This window comes from Callorhinchus milii, unplaced genomic scaffold (assembly GCF_018977255.1).
Source record: "Callorhinchus milii isolate IMCB2004 unplaced genomic scaffold, IMCB_Cmil_1.0 Scaffold2, whole genome shotgun sequence".
In the NCBI taxonomy this organism is placed as follows: Eukaryota; Metazoa; Chordata; class Chondrichthyes; order Chimaeriformes; family Callorhinchidae; genus Callorhinchus; species Callorhinchus milii.
In genome coordinates, this window is record NW_024704743.1 from 12,172,216 (window position 1) to 12,197,871 (window position 25,656).

Genomic DNA, 25,656 nt, shown 5'->3' on the forward strand with positions numbered 1-25,656 from the left:
AAGGGGCAGTGAATGCATGGATACTGAACTGGCTGGGAGACAGAAAGCAGAGAGTGGAGGTGAACTGTTGTTTTTCTGACTGGAGGGAAGTGTGCAGTGGTGTCCCCCAGGGGAGGTTTTGGGATCACTACTCTTTTTGATCTATATAAATGACCTGGACTTGGGCATAGGGAGTACAATTTCCAAGTTTGCAGGTGATACTAAGCTAGGAAAAGCAGTAAAAGATGAGGAGGATAGTAGCAGACTGCAAGAGGAGTTAGACAGATTGGTAAAATGGGCCGACACGTGGCAGATGAAGTTTAATGTGGAGAAATGCAAAGTGATGCATTTTGGGTGGAAGAATGAGGAGAGACAATATCAGCTGATGGTACAATTGTAAAGGGGGTGAAGGAAGAGAGAGACCTGAGGGTTCATATAAGTAAATCTTTGACGGTGCAGGACAGGTAGATAAAGCTGTTAAAAAAGCATACGGGATACTAGGCTTTATAAATAGGGGCATAGAATACAAAAGTCAGGAAGTTATGATGAACCTTTATCAAACGCTGGTTAGGCCTCAGCGAGAGACTGGGTTCAGTTCTGGGCACCACACTTTAGGAAGGATGTCAAGGCATTGGAGAGGCTGCAAAGGAGATTTACCAGGATGGTACCAGGGATGAGGGACTTCAGTTATCAGGAGAGGATAGAGAAGCTAAGATTATTCTCCTTGGAGCAGAGAAGGTTAAGAGGAGACTTAAGAGAAGTTTTCAAAATTATGAGGGGATTCAATAGGGTGAACAAGGAGGAACTATTTCCCTGGTGGATGGGTGTCGGTAGCCCGAGGACACCGATTTAAAATAGTTGTTAAAAAAAACAGAGGGGAGGTGAGGAGAAATATTTTCACACAGCGAGTTGTTCGGATGCATTGGCTGAAAGGGTGGTGGAAGCCAATTCGATAACAACTTTTAAGAGAGAAGTAGATAATTATTTGGGGAGGACAAGTTTGCAGGGTTTTGGGAGGTGAACGTTTGAGTGGGATTGATTTGGAAGCTCTTTTCAAAGAGCCGGTCCAGAAATGACGGGCCGAATGGCCTCCTTCTGTGCTGCATAATTCTTTGATTCTATGATCACCAGTGGACTCATTGTATCAATTTCTTTTGTTCATTTAGAAATCCTTAAACCTTATAAATGAGGTATTTAAATAACTGGTGAGAAATTTTGTAAGAATTTCTATTTCCTTTTTGTGACCAGTGTGAAAGGCTCTATAAAAAAAAGTAGTGTATAATTTTGAATGCATTTGATATATCATGTTGTCGAGATGTCTCAAAGCGCTTCCAGGATATACTGCAAAGTGGTGGGACTGTGTGTGGTTTGTGGGCTAACACCGAAGCTAATTTGCGCACAGCGATGTCTCACAAACAGCTGTTTGCAATGCAATTTACACTTTTATATATTTAGCACCTTTCACGTCAGGAGGACGTCTCAAAGTGCAATGTTATTGTTTGACATAAAATGAGACTAGTGGTGCCCATCTGTTGTCAAGACCTTTATCCATATTCAAATATTTTCTACTGGCACAATTTACTGAAATTCAATGAACATTTCTGATAATTTAGTTCATTGATTTTTAAAAAAAAATATATAATGCACACTAGATAGTAACAATTTAAACACATCCATACGCACATAATCATACATGATAAAAACATTCAGTCTCAAGTGGCTCTATTCATGTCCACATTCACATTATTGCAAATTCTCTGAAACTTTTAAACCGGGGACATTTAACATGCATATAAACTGATACAATCCCGGCAAGCTCGGGAAAAAGTCATCTGTATATCATCATCCTAACGAACGGAAATAAATCATAAATAACAATCATCAATATTTATTCTTTTACTGCTTTTCGCATGTTTAAAGCTGTTCATCTCTTCATGATGTCCATAAAACAATGTTCTAGAGGCTATAATAGAAAAATATTTTGTGATAAAATTACTATCTTAAATCATTAAAACCAGACAGTTAAAAACTTTTAACCGACATCCGGTCCTCTATTTAAAGGTAATTGCCATTTTGTTGTTACTTAGAGATGTCTTCAATGGAAACATTTCAATCAAAGCAGCGATTTAGACTAGCTCTTCATAAAACATTGTGGTCGACTCTTTTGTACCATCAGTTCTCTATCTGCCATTGCTGTGAAGCAGAGCCATCACAAATCGCCACGGCAACATACCCTTTGAGGCTGGAAGGATCTGCCACCTTAAGGCACTGCCCAGCTGATACTTGGTATATGCGATTGTTAATCTGCAAAACAAAGGATGTTAACTAGTTAGTGTTTCTTTTCAAACACATTTAGCAAAAGTGAGTTGAACAACAAATTACATGTGCACAGCGTCTTTCACGTCGGGAGAACTTCCCAAGATGCTGGACAGTCAAGGATGTGCACCCGAGCTGGGGGTGGAGACAAGGGACGGTGGGGTTAGGAGGGCAATCAAAGGCACAGTCGAAGAGGAAGGCCTTGAGACGGGCCTTAAAGGAGGCAAGTGAGGGAGCGAGTTCCAGAGTGTGAGGGCACAGAGGCTGAAAGCCCGGCCACTGATGATAGGGCGGGTCGGGCGGGAGACATGGAGCAGGCCGGAGCCTGATGAACGGATGGAGCGAGCAGGTTGGTAGGGAGTCAGTAGGTCAGAGAGGTAGGAGGACGAGGATCTTGAACTCGATCCTCTGGGGGATGGGGAGCCAGTGGAGTCGGGCGAGGGTGGGAGTGATGGGGTCACGGAGTCTGGTGAATGAGAGTACACGAGCTGCAGAGTTTTGGATGATCTGCAGCTTGTGAAGGGAAGAGTTGGGAAGGCCGATGAGGAGGGAGTTCTCGTAATCGAGCCTTGAGGTGATGAATATGTGGGTGAGGGTTTCAGCAGCCTGAGGGGTGAGGCAGTGGTGGAGTCTGGCAGTGTTGCAGAGGTGGTGGTAGGCAGTGCCAGTCTCTGCAGCTCGTGTACTGTCCCGCACCAGGCTTCGCGACCACATCACTCCCACCCTCGCTCACCTCCACTGGCTCCCCATCCCCCAGAGGATCGAATTCAAGATCCTCACCCTCACCTACAAGGCCATTCACGGCCTTGCTCCCTCCTACCTCTCCGACCTACTATCCCCCTACCTACCTGCCCGTACCCTCCGTTCCTCTGGCTCCGGTCTCCTCCACACCCCCCCGCCCCACCATCAGTGGCCGGGCCTTCAGCCTCTCAGCCCCTCGGCTCTGGAACTCCATCGCCCAGTGCCTTTGCCGCCTCCTCCCTTTCCTTCTTCAAGGCCGGTCTCAAGACCTTTCTCTTTGACCGAGCCTTCAGCTCCCCTCTCGACTCTCTACCCCTTCCTCACTCCCTCCCTTCCTCCTGACCATTTCCCCCTCCTCGCTCCCTCCCTTCCCTCCCCTCCCCCTGACCATTTCCCCCCTCCTCGCTCCCTCCCTTCCCTCCCCTCACCCTGACCATTTCCCCCCTGCTCGGGTCCTGACCCAACTGTACAGCCCCCTGGGATGTCCTCCCGACGTGAAAGGCGCTCTATAAATGGAATCTTGTTGTTGTTGTAAACTATAGACCACCAAATAGTGGGAAAGAAAAGACAAGCAAATCTGCAAGCCGATTTCAGAAAGATGCAAAACCAATAGAATAGTGATAATGGGGGACTTTAATTATCCTAACATAGACTGGCAAAATAACAGTGTAAAGGGCCAGGAGGGGGAAGGATTCTTGAAATGTGTGCAGGATTCTGGATCAATAAATTTCCAGCCCAACGAGGAAGGAAGCAATGCTGGATCTAGTTCTGGGGAATGAAGTGGGGCAAGTGGAGCAGGTTTCAGTAGGACAGCATCTGGACAACAGTGATCACAACATCATTAGGTTTAGAGTACTTATGGAAAGGGACAAGGAGCAATCAAAGGTGAAGTTATTCAACTGGAAGAGGGCTATTTTCAGTGAGTTAAAACCAGTGAGACCTGGCCAAGGTGGACTGGAAAGAAAGATTGGCAGGTAAAACAGCTAATGAGCAATGGGAAGCCCTCAAGGAGGAGATAGTTTGGGGAAAGAACAAATACATTCCCACAAATGGGAAACGTAGGGCATCCAAACCTCCCTGTATGAATAAGGAAATTGGGATTAAAATAAAACAGAAAAAGGAGGCTTATGATAAATGTCAAGTCCAAAATACCAGAAGATAATTAAATAGAATATAGAAAGTACAGAGGAGAACTGAAAAAGGAAATAAGAGGGGCAAAGAGACTATTTGAGAAAAATTATCGGGTAACATAAAAGGTATTTTATAATAATATAAACAATAAAAGGTTAGTCAAAGTTAGGGTGGGGCCAATTAGGGACCAAAGAGGAAATCTTTTTGTCGAAGCAGAGGGCATGGTTGACGTACTGAATGAATACTTTGCATCTGTCTTCACAAAAGAAGAGGATGCAGCATATGCGACAGCATCAGAGGAGAGGGTAGAGAAATTGGATAAAATAGGAATAAACCGAGAGGAGGTACTAAAAAGGTTGTCGGTGCTCAAGATAGATAAGTTACCTGGTCCTGGGAACTACAGGCTAGTCAGCCTAACATCAGTAGTGGAAAAATGTCTAGAGACTATAATCCAGGACAAAACAAATTTTCACTTAAAAAAATATGGGTTAAGAAAGGACAGCCAACACAGATTTGTTAAAGGCAAATCAAGTCTAACAAACCTGACAAGAGTTTTTTGATGAAGTAACGGAGAGGGTGGATGAAGGTAGTGCAGTTAATGTCGTTTTCAAAAGGCATTTCGTAAAGTGCCACACAAGAGACTTGTAAGCAAGATAGAAGCCCACGGTTTTAAAGGGACAGTGGCAGCATGGATACAGAACTGGCTGGGAGACAGAAAGCAGAGAGTGGTAGTAAACAGTTGTTTTTCTAACTGGAGGGAAGTGTGCAGTGTTGTCCCCTAGGGGAGATTTTGGGACCACTGCTCTTTTTCATCTATATAAATGAACTGGACTTGGGTATAGGGAGCACAAGTTCTAAACTCGGAAAAGTAGTAAACAGTGAGGAGGATAGTAGCAGACTGCAAATGACATAGACAGATTGGTAAAATGGGCAGATACGTGGCAGATGAAGTTTAATGTGGAGAAATGTGAAGTGATGCATTTTGGGCGGAAGAATGAGGAGAGGCAATATAAGCTGATGGTACAATCTTAAAGGGGGTGAAGGGACAGAGACCTGGGGGTTCATATAAGTAAATCTTTGAAGGTGGCAGGACAGGTAGATAAAGCTATTAAAAAAGCATATGGGATACTAGGCTTTATAAATAGGGGCATAGAATACAAAAGTCAGAAGGTTATGATGAACATTTATAAAACACTGGTTAGGCCTCAGCTAGAGACTGGGTTCAGTTCTGGGCAACACATTTTAGGAAGGATGTCAAGGCATTGGAGAGGCTGCAAAGAAGATTTGCCAGGATGGTACCAAGAAAGAGAGACTTCAGTTATCAGGAGAGACTACAGAAGTTAGGATATTCTCCTTGGAGCAGAGAAGGTTAAGAGGAGACTTAATAGAAGTTTTCAAAATTATGAGGGGATTTGAGGGTAAACAAGGCAAAACTATTTCCACTGGTGGTGGGTCAGTAACCCGAGGACACTGATTTAAAATAGTTGTTAAAAGAAACAGAGGAGAATTTTTTTCACACAGTGAGTTGTTCGGATCTGGAATGCATTGCCTGAAAGGGTGGTGGAAGCCGATGCAATAACAACTTTTAAGAGAGAAGTAGATAATTATTTGGGGAGGGCAAGTTTGCAGGGCTATGGGGAGAAAGCAGGGGAGTGGGATTGAATTGGATAGCTCTTTTCAAAGAGCCGGCACAGACACGACGGGCTGAATGGCCTCCTTCTGTGCTGTATAATTCTATGATTCTGTGAATGCCAATAGGAGGAAATTGGGCATGGTTCCACTTTAGATATCTTGTACCAAGTATTCCCAGGTCAGGTACTGAGCAGCCAAACATAGATTAAAACTCTCCACACCAACCACACAAATTAATCCCAACCGCAAAAGGCAGCGCACTCCTGTTGTACCAGAGCAAATTCTCAGGTCAGTCTCTCCACTCCTCACCCCTCCCACACACACATGTACACAAAGCCAATGTTAGTGCTCCAGTTTTCCTCTGAGGCCTGCTGGAAACTGACCGATATCTTACAACCATCAGAAAGTGGAGACAGGATCTGTCAGTATGAGCGCTGTAGCTCATTGATTAGAGCACTGCGAAAGATCTGGGTTTGATTCCCGGGAGGGCGAAACCTTGGGCAAGTTTCCTTACTCCACATGCCTGGAGTAAGGAATTGAATAATCCCTCAAGAAAAAAAATTTGGTCACTCAATCCACAACTGATTGTGGGACACTGCTGTGCGCAATTGGCTACCGAGTTTCACTTTCACCCACAAACATACAGTCAATTCACTTCACAGTATATTCCGTGAAGCTCTTTGAGCAATCCTGAAGACATGATAAGGCACTACAGCAACAACAAGATTACATTTGTATAGCGCCTTTCACGTCGGGAGGACGTCCCAAGGCACTATATCAAATGCAAGGATTATTTTTATTATATCACATGCAATAAGAATTATTATTATTATTGAACCCAGCCCAGACTGATAATAATAAATATAATGCTTGCATTTGACATAGCGCTTTTCACGTCTCTTAGATGTCTCAAAGTGCTTCACAGAATATATTGTGAAGTGAATTGACCAAATTTCTTTATATGGACGGATTATTACGCCCAGAAAGTGATCCGCCAATTGAACAATAACCGGATTTCCACTTACTGCTAGGTAAACAGAGGTGTGTGGAGTAAGGAAACTTGCCTAAGGTTTCGCTCCAACTGGGAATCAAACCTGGGTCCTCTCGCTTCTGAGGCCAGTGCTCTCATGACTACATTACGGGACTTCAAGTTCCGAAGGATGAAAAGCATGCAAACCAGCTCAAGCATTCACTTCCCCCAGCAAATATAATTTTATTAGTAGGACTGTGGGATCTTCTATGTGCAGCAACAAAACACCCAATAGTAAGTAATTCAGGTTTGAAGTTCTGAAGTTCATAAATTCCCATCTTGCCATTTATGATATTATCAGTATAATTAAATTGAATTACAGCCCTGAACTCAGTGCCAGCTATCCTTTATCCTATATGTAACGTGCCGATTCGTTAAAGTGCAAATCATCTATCACCAGATACATTGAGCTTCCACTGATCAATTACCCACTTTCTCAGTTAGGTTTCTTCCCATCTCAACACCGCTAGAAGCAGTACCGTTACAATATGCATCATAAATAGCATTGTTGCTATGGTGACTGTTACCACAGCAACAATGCATGTTCTAGCCAGCATCTCTGAATTCGTTGCACAGATCATTGCACCAATGGAATAAACTCTTTCCTAGCATCTACAAATGCTAGGAAATGAGAATTCCTCACTTTCTTACAATATTTAAAGCCATCCACCTCATGCTACAATACCTCTTTGACTGAGTTTCAGTGCTGAAAAAGCTGCAGACAATTCTCCTCACACAGTTGTAACCAGCCATTTTTGTGGCTGATAAGGCACTCTGAATTATTTTTGTACGTATCTCTCTGTTCCACCAACTGTTCTGTTGAAAGTCCCCCACTTTATCTCCATATACTATCCAATTATTCCAACAAAATAAGGGATGCTTCAATTTGCTTTGCTCCTTTGTTACTGCAAAAGACAATGGGATTGAGCAGGGCCAGAAAAAGACCATCGTCATCCAACTGACTCAAGTGAAAAAAAGACATATATTATTCAATCTCTCGTACCCTTCAATCAATTTCTTGGTCAATTATCCATTTTATTCTTTCTTGAAATTGCTAATCTGCCACCCTAGGTTGCTCATTCCACACATTCGTTGCTCTTTATGTAATATAATTCTTGCACCGTGCCTACGGTTCCCTCCCCCTTCTGCCTTGCCCGTGTCAAACTCCGTCTTTGTGAAACGGTTGGGGACATTATCCCTCTATCAGGGGATCTATACAAATACAATACAAAATTACATTTGTATAGTGCCTTTCACATCAGGAGGAAATCATGGATTTGGACAGAGCAGTTGGGGTAAGGGAGGGTGGCTGAAGGCATGGTCAAAGAGGAGGATCTTGAGATGTACCTTGAAGAAGGCAAGGGAGGGAGCGAGGTGAAGGGATGTGGGATGGAGTTCCAAAGGGTGGGGTCGGAGATGCTGAAGGCGCGACTACCGAAGATGGAGGGCCTTGAAGGCGAGGACAATGATTTTGAATGGGAGCCGGCGAGGGAGGGGGTAATGGGGTCATGGAGCCTGGTGCAGGAGAGGACACGGCTTCTAAACGATCTGCAGCTTGTGGAGGGAAGAGTTGGGAAGGCCGACAAGCAGGGAGTTGGCGTAGTTGAGCACAGATGTGATAAACGCGTGAATGAGGGTTTTGGCAGCCTGAGGGGTGAGGCGGTGGCGGAGTCGGGCAAAGTTGCAGAGGTGGGGGAAGGCAGAGCGGGTCATGGCACGGATGTGGGGGAGAAAGGATATTTAAGGGTCAAACAAGACTCCAAGGTTCCGGAATTAGTAAGGTGGAGTTTGCATCCATGGATGGTGATGCTGTCAAGTGCCTGAGGTGTGGAGGCGCTTACTGGAGCCAATCCAGAGAACCTCGGTCTTGTTGACATTCAACTGTAGAACGTTAGCTCTCACCCAGGACTTGATGTCTGACAGACATTCTGTCAGGACAACAGTGGTCCTGAAGTCAAGGGTGGAAGCAGATAGAGTTGGGCATCATCCATACACATCTGTAAATTGACCCATGTCTGCGGATGACGTCACCAAGAGGCAGCAAGTACAGGTTGAACAACAACACAACAAAATTACATTTGTATAGCGTCTTTCACATCGGGAGGACGTCCCAAGGTGCTGGACAGAGTACAGCATTTCAGACCCGAGCTGGGGCCAGGGGGTGAAGGGAGGGGAGGGGAAGGGGTTGGCCGATGGCGTGATCGAAGAGGAGGGTCTTGAAGCGGAACTTGAAGGAGGATAAGGAGGGGGCGAGGCGGAGTGACTGGGGGATGGAATTCCAGAGGCTGGGGGCAGAGTGGCTGAAGGTTCTCCCGCCAATAGTGGAGCGGGTGGGTCGGGGGACGTGGAGCAGGCCAGAGCCAATCAGAAGGATCTCAGTCTTGTTCACATTCAACTGTAGGAAAGTTCCCCTCATCCAGGACTTGATGTCCGACAGGCAGTCTGTCAGGACAGCAGTGGTCCTGGAATTGAGGGTGGAGGCAGATTGGGTACATCCGCATACATGTGGAAGTTGACCCCATGTCTGCGGATGATGTCACCAAGATATTAAATCTTGTAGATATTAAAGAGGAGAGGGCAAAGGACAGAGCCCTGGGGGACGCCAGACGTGACAGTGCGGGTGCTGGAGAAACTGTTAAGAGGCAACGAAGTGGAGATGGTGAGAGAGATAGGAATCAAACCAGGCAAGGGCAGGTCCGCGAAGATTGAGTAAAGCGGAGAGGTGAAGAGGAGGACCAAGGACAGAGTTCTGCAAGTCATTATTGTAATGAAGTCTGCTCTCCTCTATGCTTGAGTCCTTGACGTTTTCTTTAGGAATGTAGGAAAAAGAGTAGCCATTGAGCCCCTCGAGCCTGCTCCACCATTTTATTAGATCATGGCTGATCTGTACCCTCAATTTCATTTACCCACCTGTACTCCATATCCCTTGATACCGTTAACTAACAAATATCTATCACCCAGAGTCTTAAAATTTCAATTGTTCCAGCATCCACAGCCTTTTGTGTGATAAAATGATTCCTGATTTCAGTCCTAAATGGCCTAGCTCTGATTTTAAGATTATGTCCCCTTGTTCCGGATTTCCCTACCAGAGGAAATAGTTTATCTGCAGCTACACTATCAAATCCCTTTATCATTTTAACAGCTCGATTAGAATCTCCCTCAACCTTCTGAGGTCTAAGGAATACAAGGCAAGTTTATGCAACCTAGCCTCATGATTTAACTCTTTCAACCCTGGTATCATTCTGGTGAAGCTGCATTGTTCTGAGATGCAGTGCCCAAAATGACCACAGTACTCTAGATGGGACCTGTATAGCTGAATCATCGCTTTCTCGCTTTTGTGCTCCAACCCCCTTGAGATAAAGGCCAAGTTTTCCTTCAGCATATTATTAGAGTTCAGTTTCTTTTATCTTTATCTTTTAGGATTTTGAATACTTCACTAATGAGAAGTACGAGTGGTTTGCAACATCTCTGAGATCGTAAAGACATCCCACATAATTGCTCGTACCCCCAGCGTCCACTGTTGCGATCCCCCAGAGCCATGGCATTTCATGAGGCGTGGAGAGTCTGATGAACGCGTCTCCGACACATCCAAGCAGAGAAGGTTGGCCAGAATTAGCTCATGTTCTTCATCATAAATCCAAATCTGTAAATATTAAGAGCAATGAGAGAGAGCAAAGAACACATAGGACACTTTCTTTAGGGAGCTGCTCAATGTAGCAATTCGTTTGGAAGGCTTTGACATCTGAAATGCGAGAACATTATAAGTGTGCATCATTAAATGGCACTAAACATAGTCACACTTAGCATCGTTCCCAATTAGCTCCAGTCAATTATAAGAAGAATTGCATTTGATGTTGCTGAAACATCTTAAAGCGCTTCACAGGATTTAGTGATTGTTTATTTCTGGCTGGTCCAACTGGCATCCCGTGGGATGATTTAATCCAGCCCGCCAAACACTTCCAACTTCATGCCCAACGAGCAAATGCAAGTGACACACCGGAAATGGTCACCGGGTTCTCAGGCTCTGCCTGACAATGGGACTGGCCAATCAGGATAAAATAATGCTTATGTGACCCCTGAATGTTTCTCAAATCCAATATCCGGACCTCAGCAGCTAAAAGATTGATGTATTTTATAGGTGCATTTATTTATTGATGTATTTTTACGCCAGCCAAATTGTACATAGCAATGCCTCACAAGCAGTCATGAAGTGAATGAACAATTTTACCCTGGGAATTGTTGGCCAGAACACTGGGAGAAACACCCTTCTTTTTTCAAATTGTGCAAATGGATCCTTAAAAAGGTTGAACCCTTTAACGCTTCATCTTAAGGATGGCACCTTTGACAATACCATTTTCTTTCATTCAATTTCCTTATTTTTTTCTCTCCATACTTCTTAATTTTGCCCAAGCATCTGTCTCCCTCCGTCTTAAAGATCCAAATGGATGGCTCACATAAAAGGTTTTAAAGTTATTAGCACTTGACTAAAAAAGATATCAGAGTAAAAATAAAAGGAACCCAAGGTAGGCAAATCTGAATTGATTCTGAAATATTCATGAAGTCCTAAAATTCCACCTATTCTTAGACTATATCTGTCCTTTGGATGAGACATTAAAGCTGCCTGTTCACATGTGGATATTAAACATTACATGGGACTATTCAAAAAGCATCTCTCTTCCCCGTCCTTTACCCCTCCTGATCCATCTTAGCTCGGGTCCAAATCCTTGACTGTCCAGATTATTTGGACGTGAAAGAGGCTATACAAATGTAATTTGTTGTTGCTGTTCCAGGCCAACAATCCCCCAGATAAAAATAGTCAGTCATTTTGTGGCTATTTGTGGGACGCTGCTGCTGCATTTGCTACAAAATACACAGCCAGTAACTTTACAGTGAATCATGTGAAATGCTTTGAGACATAAAAGGCAAGGATTATTATTAATAATAATTCAGACCAAATTGTTTTACAATTTAAGATCAGTCAAAACTTTAGAGAATCCTTACACTGACTCTGAATTTGAAAGTTTCTTTTTAAAAGAACTGTGGAAAACTGGCTTCTAAGTTAACATTGAATTTAAAAATGTGGACATTTCTGAACACTCGTAAATTTCAGGACAAAATGTTCCTACTCGCTAAGACTAGGTGCAATTTTGGGCCTGAGGAGTGAGAGAGAAACCCTGGGAATTGCTGTGAGGCAGTAAAACACATTCCACGGAGCCACATTTCTCTTCAATTCACAGTTGAAGCCAATAAACAGGCCTGCACTGGTCTCTCTGGCACTTTTCCCTGGTTCTTATTCAAGCAGCAATGGCAGGGAGTGTTTGTTCCAGTGTGAACAGTCATTTGAGGCACTGAGAGCTCAATCAAACTCTTACCATGAATCAATGCAGTGAAAGGTTGGTTCTACGCCCAGGAAAATGCTTTCAAGCAAGACAGCTTGAAAACACTGAAAACAAAATTAAATTAGAAAAAAAAGGCCAGGTCCCTTGAGCCCTTCCAGCTGACCGTGTTCAATTTATTTCAGTCATGGACTCTTTCCTAATTCATGTTATTGATGAGAAACAATTGGGGAACATTCTGTGAAATCCTTCCCTGACCTGAAGGCAAAATCTCCAGAACATCAATCAGATATTATTGAACCCGAACCATTCTTCAGGTGACAATTTTCCTTTCAGAAAAGGACTGAAACAATGGTGCTCTGTTCAGTACTTGTCCATACAGACCCCTACTTATCCCTATAACCTTCAGTCTTTCTGGCTACTTAATTATGAAACAAATTTTTGTTTTGATCTGGCACTTGCGGAAATCCATCACCAGGCTTAAGAAATCGACACCAGACTGAGAATTCCAGCCATGCCACCTACACATGGGAATCTGAGTAAGAATCCCTGTTCCCAGTGAAACTGTCTAGGATTGAATACTCACTCTCTCTCCCTCAAGGCACGCATTCTGCTTACCAAATTGTGGAGAATGTTAGGTGCAGGTTGGCGAGAGCTAAGGCTTGAGGACCCCAGAGTTTGTGTTAGGGTATACTGCTGGAATTGCTAAAACCAAATTGCTGACCAATCTACCTGTTGGGTTTTCACTAGCAGGATTAACAGGATGAGTGGGAAGAATTCATGCCCCCATTTTACGTCCTACTGATGAGCCAGGCTGGCTGGTCTGTTATTAGCAGTGCCCGCACTATCCAGACCCCCACAGAGTGTTGATTAGTCACTAGTTGGGCATTTGGCATGCGACATGTGCCGGTATGAGCCCTCACTAGACTGACTCAGGTGCTAGGACTCCTTGCGAACTTCCCATAGGCAACACAGCTCAGCTTGAAATGCGTGGAGCATTGCCAACATCTTCCTATCTGCAGCTCGGGATCACGTCCTTTCCCATTGAGTGATGGTTCCACCAATTAGAGGTGTAGAGCTTGAGCATCAGTTGCTTACCTTTCTGCACGCCAAGCAAGTTGGATTTGAAGCTCTGGATATATGAATGTGTGTGTGTGTGTGTGTGTTCATGATTCTGGAATGCAGGTAATGCGCACAAGTAGCTGTCGTCCCAAGCCTCAAGAGTTTTCTCATCAGCTGAATAACAGATATCTGCTGACAAGAGTAGTGAGAGGAGCTTTACAGGACAGCCTGTGATGTGCCAGCCACCTTAAGGTTGTCTAGATATGGATATTGCCTTCTGCTTATCCCTCGTCCTCTCTGTTCCACCATTGGCAGCCCTGCTTTCAGCCACTAAGCCACAAAACTCTGTCCCTCAATCCCTCCAGCTTACCTCCTCATTCCCCATTTTCAGATCACACCTGAAGCCCTTTGACGATGCCTAAGGTGACTCCCCTGGCTCAGGGTGAGGCTCCACTGAACTTTCAAGTAACTATTCTACATATCCGACTTAGCTGCTGAAGCCGAGACTGCTGAATTAATTTGTCAGGTCTGTGATACCGGGGAGCTTATTAATGCATTGCAAATGAGAAAAATTGTGTTTTCTAAAAATGAAGATTTTTATTTGCTGAAACAAAATAATCGTATAATTCTTTTTTTTTATATAATGCATCTCCTATCAGGAGCAATTCACAGGATTTACTGTGGTCTAATGACTGTATTTTGTAGGTGAATGTGGCAGCAATGTTCCTCAAACAACCATGAAATGAATGAACAATTTTATTTGGGAGATTTTTGGCCAGGACAACCAAGAGAAACTCCTTTTTCTTTTCAAATGGTGCCAAGGATTCTTTAAAGTCCACCTGAACAGGCAGTTAGGACCTCAATTTAAACACCTCTTCCAAAGGGTGGCACTTCCGACAATGCAGCGCTCCCCCATCACTGCACTGGAATGTCAGTCTAGAAAATTACACTGACGTATCAGGTGTCAGGGGTTTTAAGTGCTCGTGCAGCAAATTTTACCTCAGCTTCATCACAAAGAAAATACAGTGACCTAAGAGGATTGGGTAAATTTTTCAGAACAAGAGGCTCACCTGATCTGAGTCCGAGTAGTCACATTGTCTCACCACCACTATTCCTGCTTTCTGGCTCGGATGGTTCTGGGCAGCGAGACATTTACCTGTCTGTAGATGGCGTAGCTGTAGAGATGGGAAATCATGATTAATACCTCAATTAATATAATTTCCAATACCACATGACACAGAAAATTCAGAACATTTGCCCACAATGGAGTTACGTAGCTTAGTGGTCAGTGCACTCGCCTCACAACCGAGAGGACCCGGGTTTGATCCCTGGGCAGGGCGAAACCTTTGGTGAGTTTCCTTCCTCCACACACCTGTTTACCTAGCAGTACCCCAGTTGTTAGTCAATTGGCGGATCACTTTGCGGGGGTAATAATCCCTCAAAAACAAAAGATCACCCAATTCACGAATGTTGGTGCAATTAGCTGCTGAGATTTGCCCACAAAATATAGTTAATTCAATAAACAATACATGCAGTGAAGCGCTTTGATACGTCTCAACGATGTGATAAGGCGTTATATCAAATGCAAGGATCATTATTATTATTACAATTCATTACAATACAATTCCCTAACCCTGCTCAAACTCTCAGTCCTTTTTTTTGGACAGTCAAAAAACATAATTTGATTCAAATCCAAAATTGGAGAAACTAGGACAAGACACCCACAAGAGCATAGATGGGCCAGCAAATTAAGACAACATCTTGCACTTATATAGTGACTGTCACATTCCACTCATATTTTAAGGCACTTCACGATACAAAGGGATCAAATAGCAGGATGGGAAGAAGAGGGAGTTTTAGGATGCTGCCCAAAGGCAAGGACAGAGAGATTAGTTGTTCCAGAAATTCCAGTATAACTACTGGTTGGGATATTGAGCTCATAGTCTAAGATTATACTCCTGGCCCTGAAACATAAAATCAAAGGCTAATATGTGACCTTGCTGTGGGTCATAAACGAGGTTCAATGGCACTTCAAGAAAGCATGAGTTTTCTACAGAAATCTATTTATTTTGAGGATGGTAGGAAAAATTACATTTGTATTGCACCTTTCATGTCAGGAGGATTTCCCAAGGTGCTGGATAATCAGGGATTTGGACCTGAGCAGGAGCGATGGGGTTGGTGTAACGGAGAGTGGAAGGTAGGGAGGGTAGGAAGGTGGCCAAAGGCATGGTTGAAGAGGAGGATCTTGAAACGTGCCTTGAAGGAGGCAAGGAAGGGAACGAGGTAAAGGGAATGTGAGATGGAGTTCCAAAGGGTGGGAGTGGAGAGGCTGAAGGCTCGACTGCCTATCATGGAGCGGGCCGGGCATGGGACATGCAGCAGGCCTGCGGAGCGGAGGTAGTAGACAGGTTGATAAGGGGTTAGCAGGTTGCAAAGATAGGAAAGGGCAAGGCAGCGAAGAGCATTTGAGGATGAGGATTTTTAACTCTATCCTCGGAGGGATGAGGAGCCAGTGGAGTCGGGTGAGGGTTGGGGTAATGGGGTTACGGAGTCTGGTTTGGGAGAGACCATGAGCTTCAGAGTTCTGGATGATCTGCAGCTTGTGGAGGGAAGAGTTGGGAAGGCCGACAAGCAGGGAGTTAGCATAGTCGAGCCTGGATGTGATGAACGCGTGAATGAGGGTTTCGACGGCCTGAGGGGTGAGGCAGTGGTGGAGCGATGTTGCAGAGGTGGAGAAAGGCAGAGCAGGTCATGGCATGGATGTGGGATAGAAAGGACAATTGAGGGTCAAACAAGACGCCAAGATTCCCGACTCGCTCAGTCAGGTGTGGTGCGTAACCCTGGATGTTGATGCTGCCAGTGCCTGTTATCTGTTATCCTATTACCTGTTATCACCTCTTTTTCAAGGCTCATCTCAAAACATACCTCTTTGACCGTGTTTTCGGTCAACTTTCCCCTCTCCACGCCCCCCCCACCAGCAATTACAAGTGCTTTGAGAGGTCCTCCAGACGTGAAAGAGGCTAAATAAATGTGTATTGTATTATTACAAAAGCCAGGTAATTTTGGTCAAGGTATCAAATTCCAAAGTCTTGTGGGTAGACGAACTACAACAACAACTTGCATTTATATACCGCCCTCACTCAGGGTAGTCCCAGAGTGCTTGACAGTGGAGGAGTGGGAGGTGACCGTAGGCACGATCGAATAGGAAGGTGTTCAGGCGCGACCTGAAAATGGGGAAGGTAGCGGCAAGGCGAAAGGATAGAGAAAGAGTATTCCAGAATTTCGGGGTGCAGTGGTTGAAAGCGCGGCCACCAATGGTGGAACAGAGGGCACGAGGGATACGCCGAAGGCTGGAGCTAGTCAAGTGGAGGCAGCAGGTTGTGGGTTGGGGGGATAACAGGTTGGAGAGGTAGAGAGGTGCCAGGGCATGAAGGGATTTGAAAACGAGTGTGAGGATCTTGAAATCGACCCGTTCGGGAATGGGCAGCCAATAGAGCTTGGCTAGAACTGGTGTGATGGGGGTACGGAGTTTCGTACAGATGAGTATGTTGGCGGTGGAGTTTTCGATCAGTTGGATCCTGTGCATGGCGGAGCTGGGGAGACTGGGAAAGAGGGCATTTGAGAAGTTCAGTTGGGAGGTAACGAATGCATGGACGAGTGTTTCGGCTGCGTCCGCTGTGCGGAACCTAGTCTGCATCCAGGCTAAGGTATGGTCGGAGGTGGGTAATGTGGTGGAGGTGGAGGAAGAAGGACAGCTGTGAGTCGAACCTGACGCCGAGGTTGTGCACTGGTTCAGTAAGTCTGAGGGATAGGCCGGGGAGGTTGAGAAGATCAGAGCCACAGGATAGAAGGCGTTTACGGGAGCCAGGTTGATTTGGGGTTAGCAGGTCACAGAGGTAGGAAGGGGCAAGGCCGTGGCGGGCCTTAAAGGCGAAGACGAGGATTTTGAACTCTATCCTCCTGGGGATGGGGAGCTAGTGGAGCCGCGCAAGGGTGATAGGGTCACGGAGGTTGGTGGGGAGAAGATACAAACTGCAGCGTTCTGAAATATCTGCAGCTTGTGGAGGGGAGAGTTGGGAAATCCGACAAGCAGGCAGTTGGCGCAGTTGAGCCTAGATGTAATGAATGCATGGATGAGGGTCTCGGCGACCTGAAGGAAGAGGCAGTGGCCGAGTGTTATGGAGGTGGGGCAAGGCAGGTTCGAAGCCACTAAATTGATATCAACTCTTAGATATTCAAAGGATCTCCCTAAGTGATTCGATAACATTCTGGGAATTCTTCACCCTTTAGCATCCACCAAAGATATTGTTCTGTTGCTTCTATGTGATATACAGTACTTTCTTATAGTCTACTTTGACCATCTCACTTTTAGGCACCACACAAATAGACATGTTTTGCTTGTCCTCAGATCGTGACTGAAACCTTCCTCTACAACATGCCTACAATCACCTCTCACCAGCTCAGCAGCAAACTTCATCACTTTTAAGCACTCCAAGATGCTGCCCTGAATGAAAGGTGCAAGTTGTTGTTGTAGTCTGTATTATGATAATAATAATCCTTGTATTTGATATAGCAAATGCAAGGATTATTATTATATTAGGATTATTATATTATAATACAAGCCTTATTACGTCATTGAGACGTCTTAAAGCGCTTCATAGAATATATTGTAAAGAGGATTGACTGTATATTTTGTGGGAAAAACATACCAGACAATTGCACCCAGCAGTGTCCCACAAACAGTCGTGGAATGAGTGACCAAACTATTCATTTTTTGAGGGATAATTCCCCTGGAAAGTAATCCACAAATTGACTAACAACTGGGTTCCTACTTACTGCTAGGTAAACACAGGCACGTGGAGTAAGGAAACTTGTGTAAAGTTTCGCCCCAACCTGGAATCGAATCTGGGTCCTCTCAGTTGCGAGATGAGCGTGCTAATCACTACGCTACAGGACTCCACAAACGGGGAATGCACACAGGAATTCAACAATGCAGGAGCAATCTTTTTGAGGACAAGCTTTTAGGAAATCCTGCGCTGCAATGGAGCAAGGTCACATGCTGTGAGACAGTCATTAAAAGGAATATAATCAGTTCCCTGCACTGGCATCCTCAACAATGAAGTGTACTTGCAAAGAAATGAAATTACTAATCAGACTAGAGCCTACTTAATATGCTCAAGCATATCATGTCCAAATCTTAACAGTTCAACAACAGTTGGGTCTCATTGCTCTCAATGTTTTTCATCTCATCTGAGAAACATTACAGATTTTTTTTCCATTTCCAAAAATCTTAAAATTCTTTGTGTTTAAGGTGAAAAGGTTCAGTAAAGGTCTCTCTTTAACAATTCCAAGCTCTTTGGAAGCCACATTTCTCACTTAAATATTTTGAGGTGTTTCAAAATCTTCCTCTTTGACCGCACCTTCAGTCATCTTTCCTCTGCTCACCCCCTCGCCTCCCACCCTCAGCGTGGGTGTCAAGCCAGGACTGTCAAGCACCATGGGACAACCTCCCGACATGAAAGGCGCAATATAAATGTAAATTTGTTGTTGCTTTGCTTTAAAGGTAAACATTTCTTCCCTTATTTCCCCCAAAACGCGGTATTTATAACAGTAAAAAGTTCAGATTTCTTCAATCTGAAGGATTCTTTACAGGACTATTTGAATCTGAAGTAATTAGTATTACGTACATTAGATGACTTCTCTATTATTTATACCTTCAAAGCCTACTGTATTACATATCTCTCTGACCATGCTTTCGGACACCATTCCGCTCCTCATCCTCTTTGGCATTGATGCCCCCCAGCTCGGGTGCATAGCCACAGGTGTGAAGTGCTTTGAGACATTTTCCTGACGTGAAAGGTACTACATAATTTACATAGATGTAAATTGTATTGTAGTATATTTTTATTTTTTCCAGATCATCTTCCCTATTTCAATCAAGTTATTAATATAGATCTCATCTGCCTTGTAATTCAGGAGGATGGGAATGGACCCACTCCTGGTTTAAATAGTGGAGTGGAGGTTTCCTTATTTGAATCCACCCGAAACACTGGCTATTCGATCCACAGCTATTTATAGGACGTTGTCACATTTGTCTTCATGACAGCACATTCAAATTCTTAACATTGTGTGAAGTGCTCTGAGAAGTTTATTTTACATGAAAGGCACTATGAAAGCAAGTTGCTGTCAGTCTTCCTGCTTCCCACTTCTTCCTCCTTCCCCACAATGACAATAATAATATTCCTCGCATTTGATACAGCACCTTATCACGTCTTTGAGACGTCTCAGAGCGCTTCACAGAATATACCATAAAGTGAATTGACTTCTGTGGGCTAAACGCAGCAGCCAATTGCCACGGCAGTGTCAAACAAACAGTCGTGGATTGTGTGGCCAAAGTATTTTTTTTTAAAAATGATTATTACCCCCGGAAAAGTAATCAGCCAATTGACTAGCAACTGGGTTCCTACTTACTGCTTGGTAAACAGAGATGAGTAAGGAAACTTGCGAGGCAAGTGCTCTAACCAATATACAAAGGACTCCAAATCTATGCAGCTACTACAGCTGGCTTTTGTGGGTGAACAAAAAAAATCACAGCTGGATGGTACAGCCTAAGAGCCTCAGTATTTATACGTGTTTAAGTAAAGGAATAAGAACAAGATTTCTTAGAGAATATAACGGGAACCAATATTTTAATTAAGCTAAAGGTTACTTACCTCTCTGAATAATAGTATGACAGTTTTATTTCTCCAGGGTTTTAAATTAATAGACTATTATTGCAGATGATTAATTCCTGCTTCAGTTAAATTGATTTGCAACAAAGAAAATTAGGGGGAAAAAAAATTGCTATTAAATGAATAATAAATGTCTAACTGTTATATCAGATTTTAAGAACGCAGAATGAGGCTGGAACAATGCAACACTTGATCTATGCTTTGGCAATGGTAGGAAGCAGATTTGTGCATTCAGGGAGTTTGGGATCTCAGCCAAGATGCCTGGAGAGGCATCAGAGGTATGGCAGTTTCTCAGCCCATCGTCTCTGTGCTGCCAGAGTTATCTACTATGATTCCATTTATCTATCTAATCCCATTAGATGTCAGAGGGTGAATCAAAGCTACTATCACAGACATCCATACAATGCAACATTGTGAAAGATCTCTCAGTATCTCAACTGCACGCTCCCCAATAGGCAGTGTCTGGCATGAAGCTCGAACGGATATAAAGAACAGGTATTTTAAAAGAAAAGACGTTAAAGGAAACACCAACAATATGGGTGGAGTTGGGGTTTACATGCACAAATCTGCATCCATGACTCTCAATAATAATAATAATCCTTGTTTTGATATAGCGCCATATCACGTCTTCGGGACATCTCAAAGCGTCTCACAGAATATACTGCAAAGTGAATTGACTGTATATTTTATGGGCGAAATGCGGCAGCCAACTGTGCACAGCAGTGTCCCACAAACAGTGACTAAATTATTATTATTTATTCGTTTTTTTTAAGGGATTATTACCCCAGGAAATGTGATCCACCAATTGACTAACAAACGGGTTCCTACTTACTGTTAGGCGAATATAGGCATGTGGAATAAGAAAACTTGCCCAATGTTTCGTCCTGCCGGGAATCAAACCCAGGTCCTCTCGCTTGCAAGGCGAGTGCTCTAACCACTAAGCTACAGGAGGTTTGACTGTTCTTTGCTGAATCTTACCCTTCCACGTTGCATTACTTTTGGTCTTTTCAGACCTTTGTTAACAAACATTGGCTGCTGCACTTTGGCTCTGTCATTTGGTCCAATAACCTGCATCTCCGGGTAGACATTCGCTAGATACCACTTGAAGGATTTACAGTTCAGCCTTTTTCTCAGTAGTATACGCTCATTAATGTCACCATAACTTCGAAGTCTTAGTTCAGGTTTTAGGCCAAAATATTGTTCCTGGAATTTACAAAAAACATTCTACAGTCAAAATGAAAGAGCAAGAGTTTAACATTGTATACTTTAACACTGGATTTTTCATTTTCATTCTAATTTAATCAATAGCTCAGTGTAGCTCATTATACAGTATTTAACTCATTCTGAATTATTACACTCAATGATAATATAATATTTAATAATAATAATCCTTGCATTTGATATAGCGCTTTTCATGTCTTCTAGATGTCTCAAAGCGCTTCACAGAATAGTCCGTAAAGTGAATTGACTACATACTTGAGGGCGAAACGCAGCAGCCAATTGCGCACAGCAGTGTCCCTCAAACAGTCGTGGACTGAAATGACCAATTTTTATTATTGTTTTTTTTCTTGAGGGATTATTATCAGGCATGTGGAGTAAGGAAACTTGCCCAAGGTTTCACCCTGCCGGGAATCAAACCCAGGTCTCTCGCTTAGCAAGGCGAGGGCTCTGACCACTGAGCTACAAGAATCCTTGCATTTGATATAGCACTTTTCACGTCTTCCAGATGTCTCAAAGCGCTTCACAGAATACAACAACAACAACAAAATTACATTTGTAAAGCAACTTTCATATCGGAAGGATGTCCCAAGGCGCTGGACAAACAGAGTCATGGACCCGAGCTGGGAGTCGGGGAGAATGGAGTGCAGGAGAGAAGCAGGGAAATCGAAAGCACGGTCAAAGAGGAAGGTCTTGAGATGGGTCTTGAAGGTGGCGAGTCGGAGGGAATGTGGGATGGAGTTCCAGAGGGTAGGGGCAGAATTACGGAAGGTCCGCCCACCAATCGTGGGGTGATCGAGCGGGGGACGTGAAGCAGGCCGGAGCCAGCTGAGCAGAGGGAATGAGAAGGATGGTAGGGTGTTAGGAGGTCGCAGTGGTAGGGGGGAGTAAGACTGTGGAGGGCTTTGAAAGTGAGGACCAGGATCTTGAACTGTATCCTCTGTGTGATGGGAAGCCAGTGGAGTTGGGCAAGGATGGGGGTGATAGGGTCGTGGAGCCTAGTGCGGGAGAGGACATGGGTTGCCGAGTTCTGGATGATCTGTAGCCTGTGGAGGGAGGAGTTGGGGAGGCCGACAAACAATGAGTTTGCATAGTCGAGCCTCGATATAATGAAAGTATGTATTTCATTACATGCTTTCATTACATCGAGTGAATTGCATAAAGTGAATTGACTGTATATTTGGGGGCGAAACGCGGCAGCCAATTCCCATGAACAGTCGTGGATTGAAGCGATCTATTTATTATTGTTTTTTTTCTTGAGGGATTATTATCAGGCGTGTGGAGTAAGGAAACTTGCCCAAGGTTTCACCCTGCCGGGAATTGAACCCAGGTCTCTCGCTTGAGAGGCGAGTGCTCTAACCACTGAGCTACAGGACTCCACAAAGGTATGTCACATTACAATACAATTTACTTTATATAGTGCCTTTCACCTCAGGAGCATGTCCCAAGGCGCAGGACAATCCAAGCTATGCATCTAAGTTGGGTTTGGAAGTTGGGGTGGGGGGGAAAAGATGTCCAAAAGCGCGTTCAAAAAGAAAGACTCATGAAGGAGGTGAGGGAAGGGACAAGTCAAAGGGACTCTGGGAATGGAGTACACAGATACTCTGAAAGTCCGATCACCATGTCTGCTGAGCGGAGCGAGGGAGTGATAGGATTTGAGGAGGTCACAGTGGTGGGGAAGGTTAAGACCATGGAGGGAATTAAAGGTCAGGATGAGGAACTTGAACTCAATCCAATGGGCGATGGGGAGCCAGTGGAGCAGGCGAGGATGGGGGTGATAGGCTTGCAAAGCCTCGTGTGGGAAAGGACACAAGCCAACAGGAGTTCTGGATAGTCTGCAGCTTGTGCCAGGAAGAAGTGGGTCTTCCGACTGGAAGGACAGGTAGTAGATTTGCATTTATATAGTGCCTTTCATGTTTGGAGGACATCTCAAAGTGCTTTGCACAGTTGCGGGGCACCCAGGCTAGAGGCTGGGGAAGGGGGAAGAAGAGTTGTGAGAGAGGGACGGAGGAAGGGGGAAAGATGATCAAAGCATGGCCTTGAGTCAAGCATTGAAAATGTGAAGAAGCAAGTTCAAGCTACTCCAGGATGGAGACAAGGGCCATGATTTGGACATTAAAGTATCATTTTGATATTAGAAAGCCCTAGAGCCAAAAATCAATAAAAAGAGGTGGAGAGATATTTGGGAAGTGAGAATATTTAAGGTTCAAGAGAAATGGGATTAAAAGACCCATCATGATCTAATACATTGGCAGAACAGACTCAATATGATGAACAGTCTACTCATATTGCTATGTTCAATACTACTGCTGTGAATGACATTTAGTCTGATATTTAGTATGGGCTATTCTACACTGTATAGTAAGTACCAAATCAAGAATAATACCTTATACTCATCCATCCAAACGTGTGCCAGGCGTAGAGAATTGTGTGCCATTGTATCCTGCCCTCCAGGGGAGCCGTATGGCCGCCGCTTACGAAATATATGTCCAACCCGAGAACAAGGAATTATTTCCAGCCGCCCACCACACATCCAGATCTACATCAACAACATACACACAAGTCAAGGTTATTTTCAATGTGTTCATTGTAGGAATCAAAGGTAACATCTGACCTCAATCTTAAATTTCATTTTCTAAAAAGTAGTAATGTCTTTGATAGTAGAGGGAGGTAGCGGGAGGTAGGGTTGAGGTTAGTTTGGTGGTTGAGGGGTTGGATCATTTAACTGTTATGCTATAGACTTCACCATCCACCTACAAAATAGAGTCACTTTCCAGATAGCATAAGCACAGGTTGGCAAGATTCAAGGCTTGAGGTCCTCAGAGTGTGTGTTGGGAGTGCTGCTGGAGTCTAACCAACTAAAACCACAGTGGAAAAGCTTGCCGTTGAGAGCACTGCATGGCAAGCTTTTCCACTGTTTATCCAGCTAGGACTACCCTACCTAGTACTCCAACGCACACTATGGGGTCCCCAAACCTTGGATCTTGTCAACCTACGTCTTACACTTTCTGGAATTAAGTAAGCAGGATTAAGTAAGCACAGTGGGAGAGTGCACATTCCATTCCAATAAACATCTCGGGAACTTCCATATGCAAGTGAGATGCATGGAACTCTGTTTGGTTTGGATACTTCTAAAATTAAGCATGTATGGAAAAGGCTTGCAGGGTTAACAGGAGCTGAGTGGGAAGAATCCCTGCCCCAGTGACTAGTCGGCCCTTCCAGGTCCTGCCAATGAGCCAGGCTGGGCTGTGATGTCATCAGCAGTGCCCTGGAATACTGCGGACCCGCCTGCCTCAGGAACAGGATTACCGAGATTGTCACAGAAGGCTGGCTCGATCCTAATATTGTGTTGCCAGGCATGTCACCTTGAAATCAGTTCCGCTTCAAGGAGATCCTGCCAAGGAGACATGAACTCAAACATTTAACATGGACTGTAAAATGTATTTTAATGAAATATACATATTCACAAGTCGCATAACTTAACATTTACGTAATTAAAAATTCTTAATAGAGGGTGGGTTAATCTGACGCAAAGAAAAAAAATGTTATAAAAAAATCATCCTACACTATCCTATTTCTCATATCAACAAGTTGAATACTTTACTAAAATACAATATAAGTATACATTTATACATTGCCTTTCACGTCAGGAGCACATCCCAAAGTTGCTTGACACTGCTGGCTGAACAAGTGAGGGGGAGTGGGAGCCGAGGGGTTGGGGAAAGGAAAGATGACCGCAGGTGAGGATGTTAAACACGGTGGGTGAGGAGGAAATCCAAATAATTATCCAAACCCCTCTTGAATCTGCTGAATCATCTGTAGACATGGAGGCAACTTCCACATGGAAGCGGATGATACTCAAATCTTCCTCCCTGCCTCCACCCTCAGACTGCCTGTCAGACATCAAGTCCTGGATGAGAGCAAATGTTCTCCAGTTGAATGTCAACAAGACCGAGTCCCTTCTCAGGTGCTGATAGCATCACCCTTCTTGGATGCACTCTACACCTCACGGAGCCAATACAGAATCTGGACGTCCTGTTCAACCCTCAATTGTCCTTCAGCCCCCCACATCCGTGCCATGACCTGCTCTGTATTTCCCCACCTCGGCAACATCGCCCAGCTCCGCCACTGTGTGTCACCGCAGGCCACTGAGACCCTCATCCATGCATCACATCCAGGCTCGACTATGCCAACTCCCTGCTTGTCGGACTTCCCAAATCTTCCCTCCACAAGCTGCAGATCATCCAGAACTCTGCAGCTCATGTCCTCTCCTGCTCCAGGATCCATGACCCCATCTCCCCCACCCCCACTCGGCTCCACTGGCTTCCCACCCCTCAGAGGATAGAGTTTAAAATCCTCATCCTCACCTTCAAGACCCTCCACGGCCTTGCCCCTTCCTACCTCTGTGACCTCCTAACCCCTTATCAACCTATTCACTCCCTCAGTTCAGCGGGCTCCGGCCTGCTTCACGTCCTCTACC

General features: G+C 44.4%; 1 protein-coding gene and 1 non-coding gene across 3 annotated transcripts in view; both read right to left on the reverse strand.

Moving 5' to 3' along the window:
- Positions 1–1,429: 1,429 nt before the first annotated feature.
- galnt11 (UDP-N-acetyl-alpha-D-galactosamine:polypeptide N-acetylgalactosaminyltransferase 11 (GalNAc-T11)) overlaps positions 1,430–25,656 on the reverse strand; it is an 80,037-nt gene continuing 55,810 nt past the window's right edge. Inside the window, exons 9-14 of one of the 2 annotated variants that reach the window (XM_042332537.1) lie at positions 23,563–23,715; positions 20,937–21,161; positions 14,298–14,402; positions 10,335–10,472; positions 2,213–2,283; positions 1,430–1,942 (exon numbers count right to left, since the gene is read on the reverse strand). In XM_042332537.1, the coding sequence (XP_042188471.1) occupies positions 1,936–1,942; positions 2,213–2,283; positions 10,335–10,472; positions 14,298–14,402; positions 20,937–21,161; positions 23,563–23,715 (699 nt within the window). In that variant the 3' untranslated portion in view covers positions 1,430–1,935. Of the gene's footprint in view, positions 2,284–10,334; positions 10,473–14,297; positions 14,403–20,936; positions 21,162–23,562; positions 23,716–25,656 lie in introns of both variants that reach the window. The other variant, XM_042332536.1, reaches the window with a different exon arrangement.
- Positions 22,482–22,553, reverse strand: trnae-cuc. The gene has a single exon. It is a non-coding gene; the product is annotated as a tRNA-Glu (tRNA).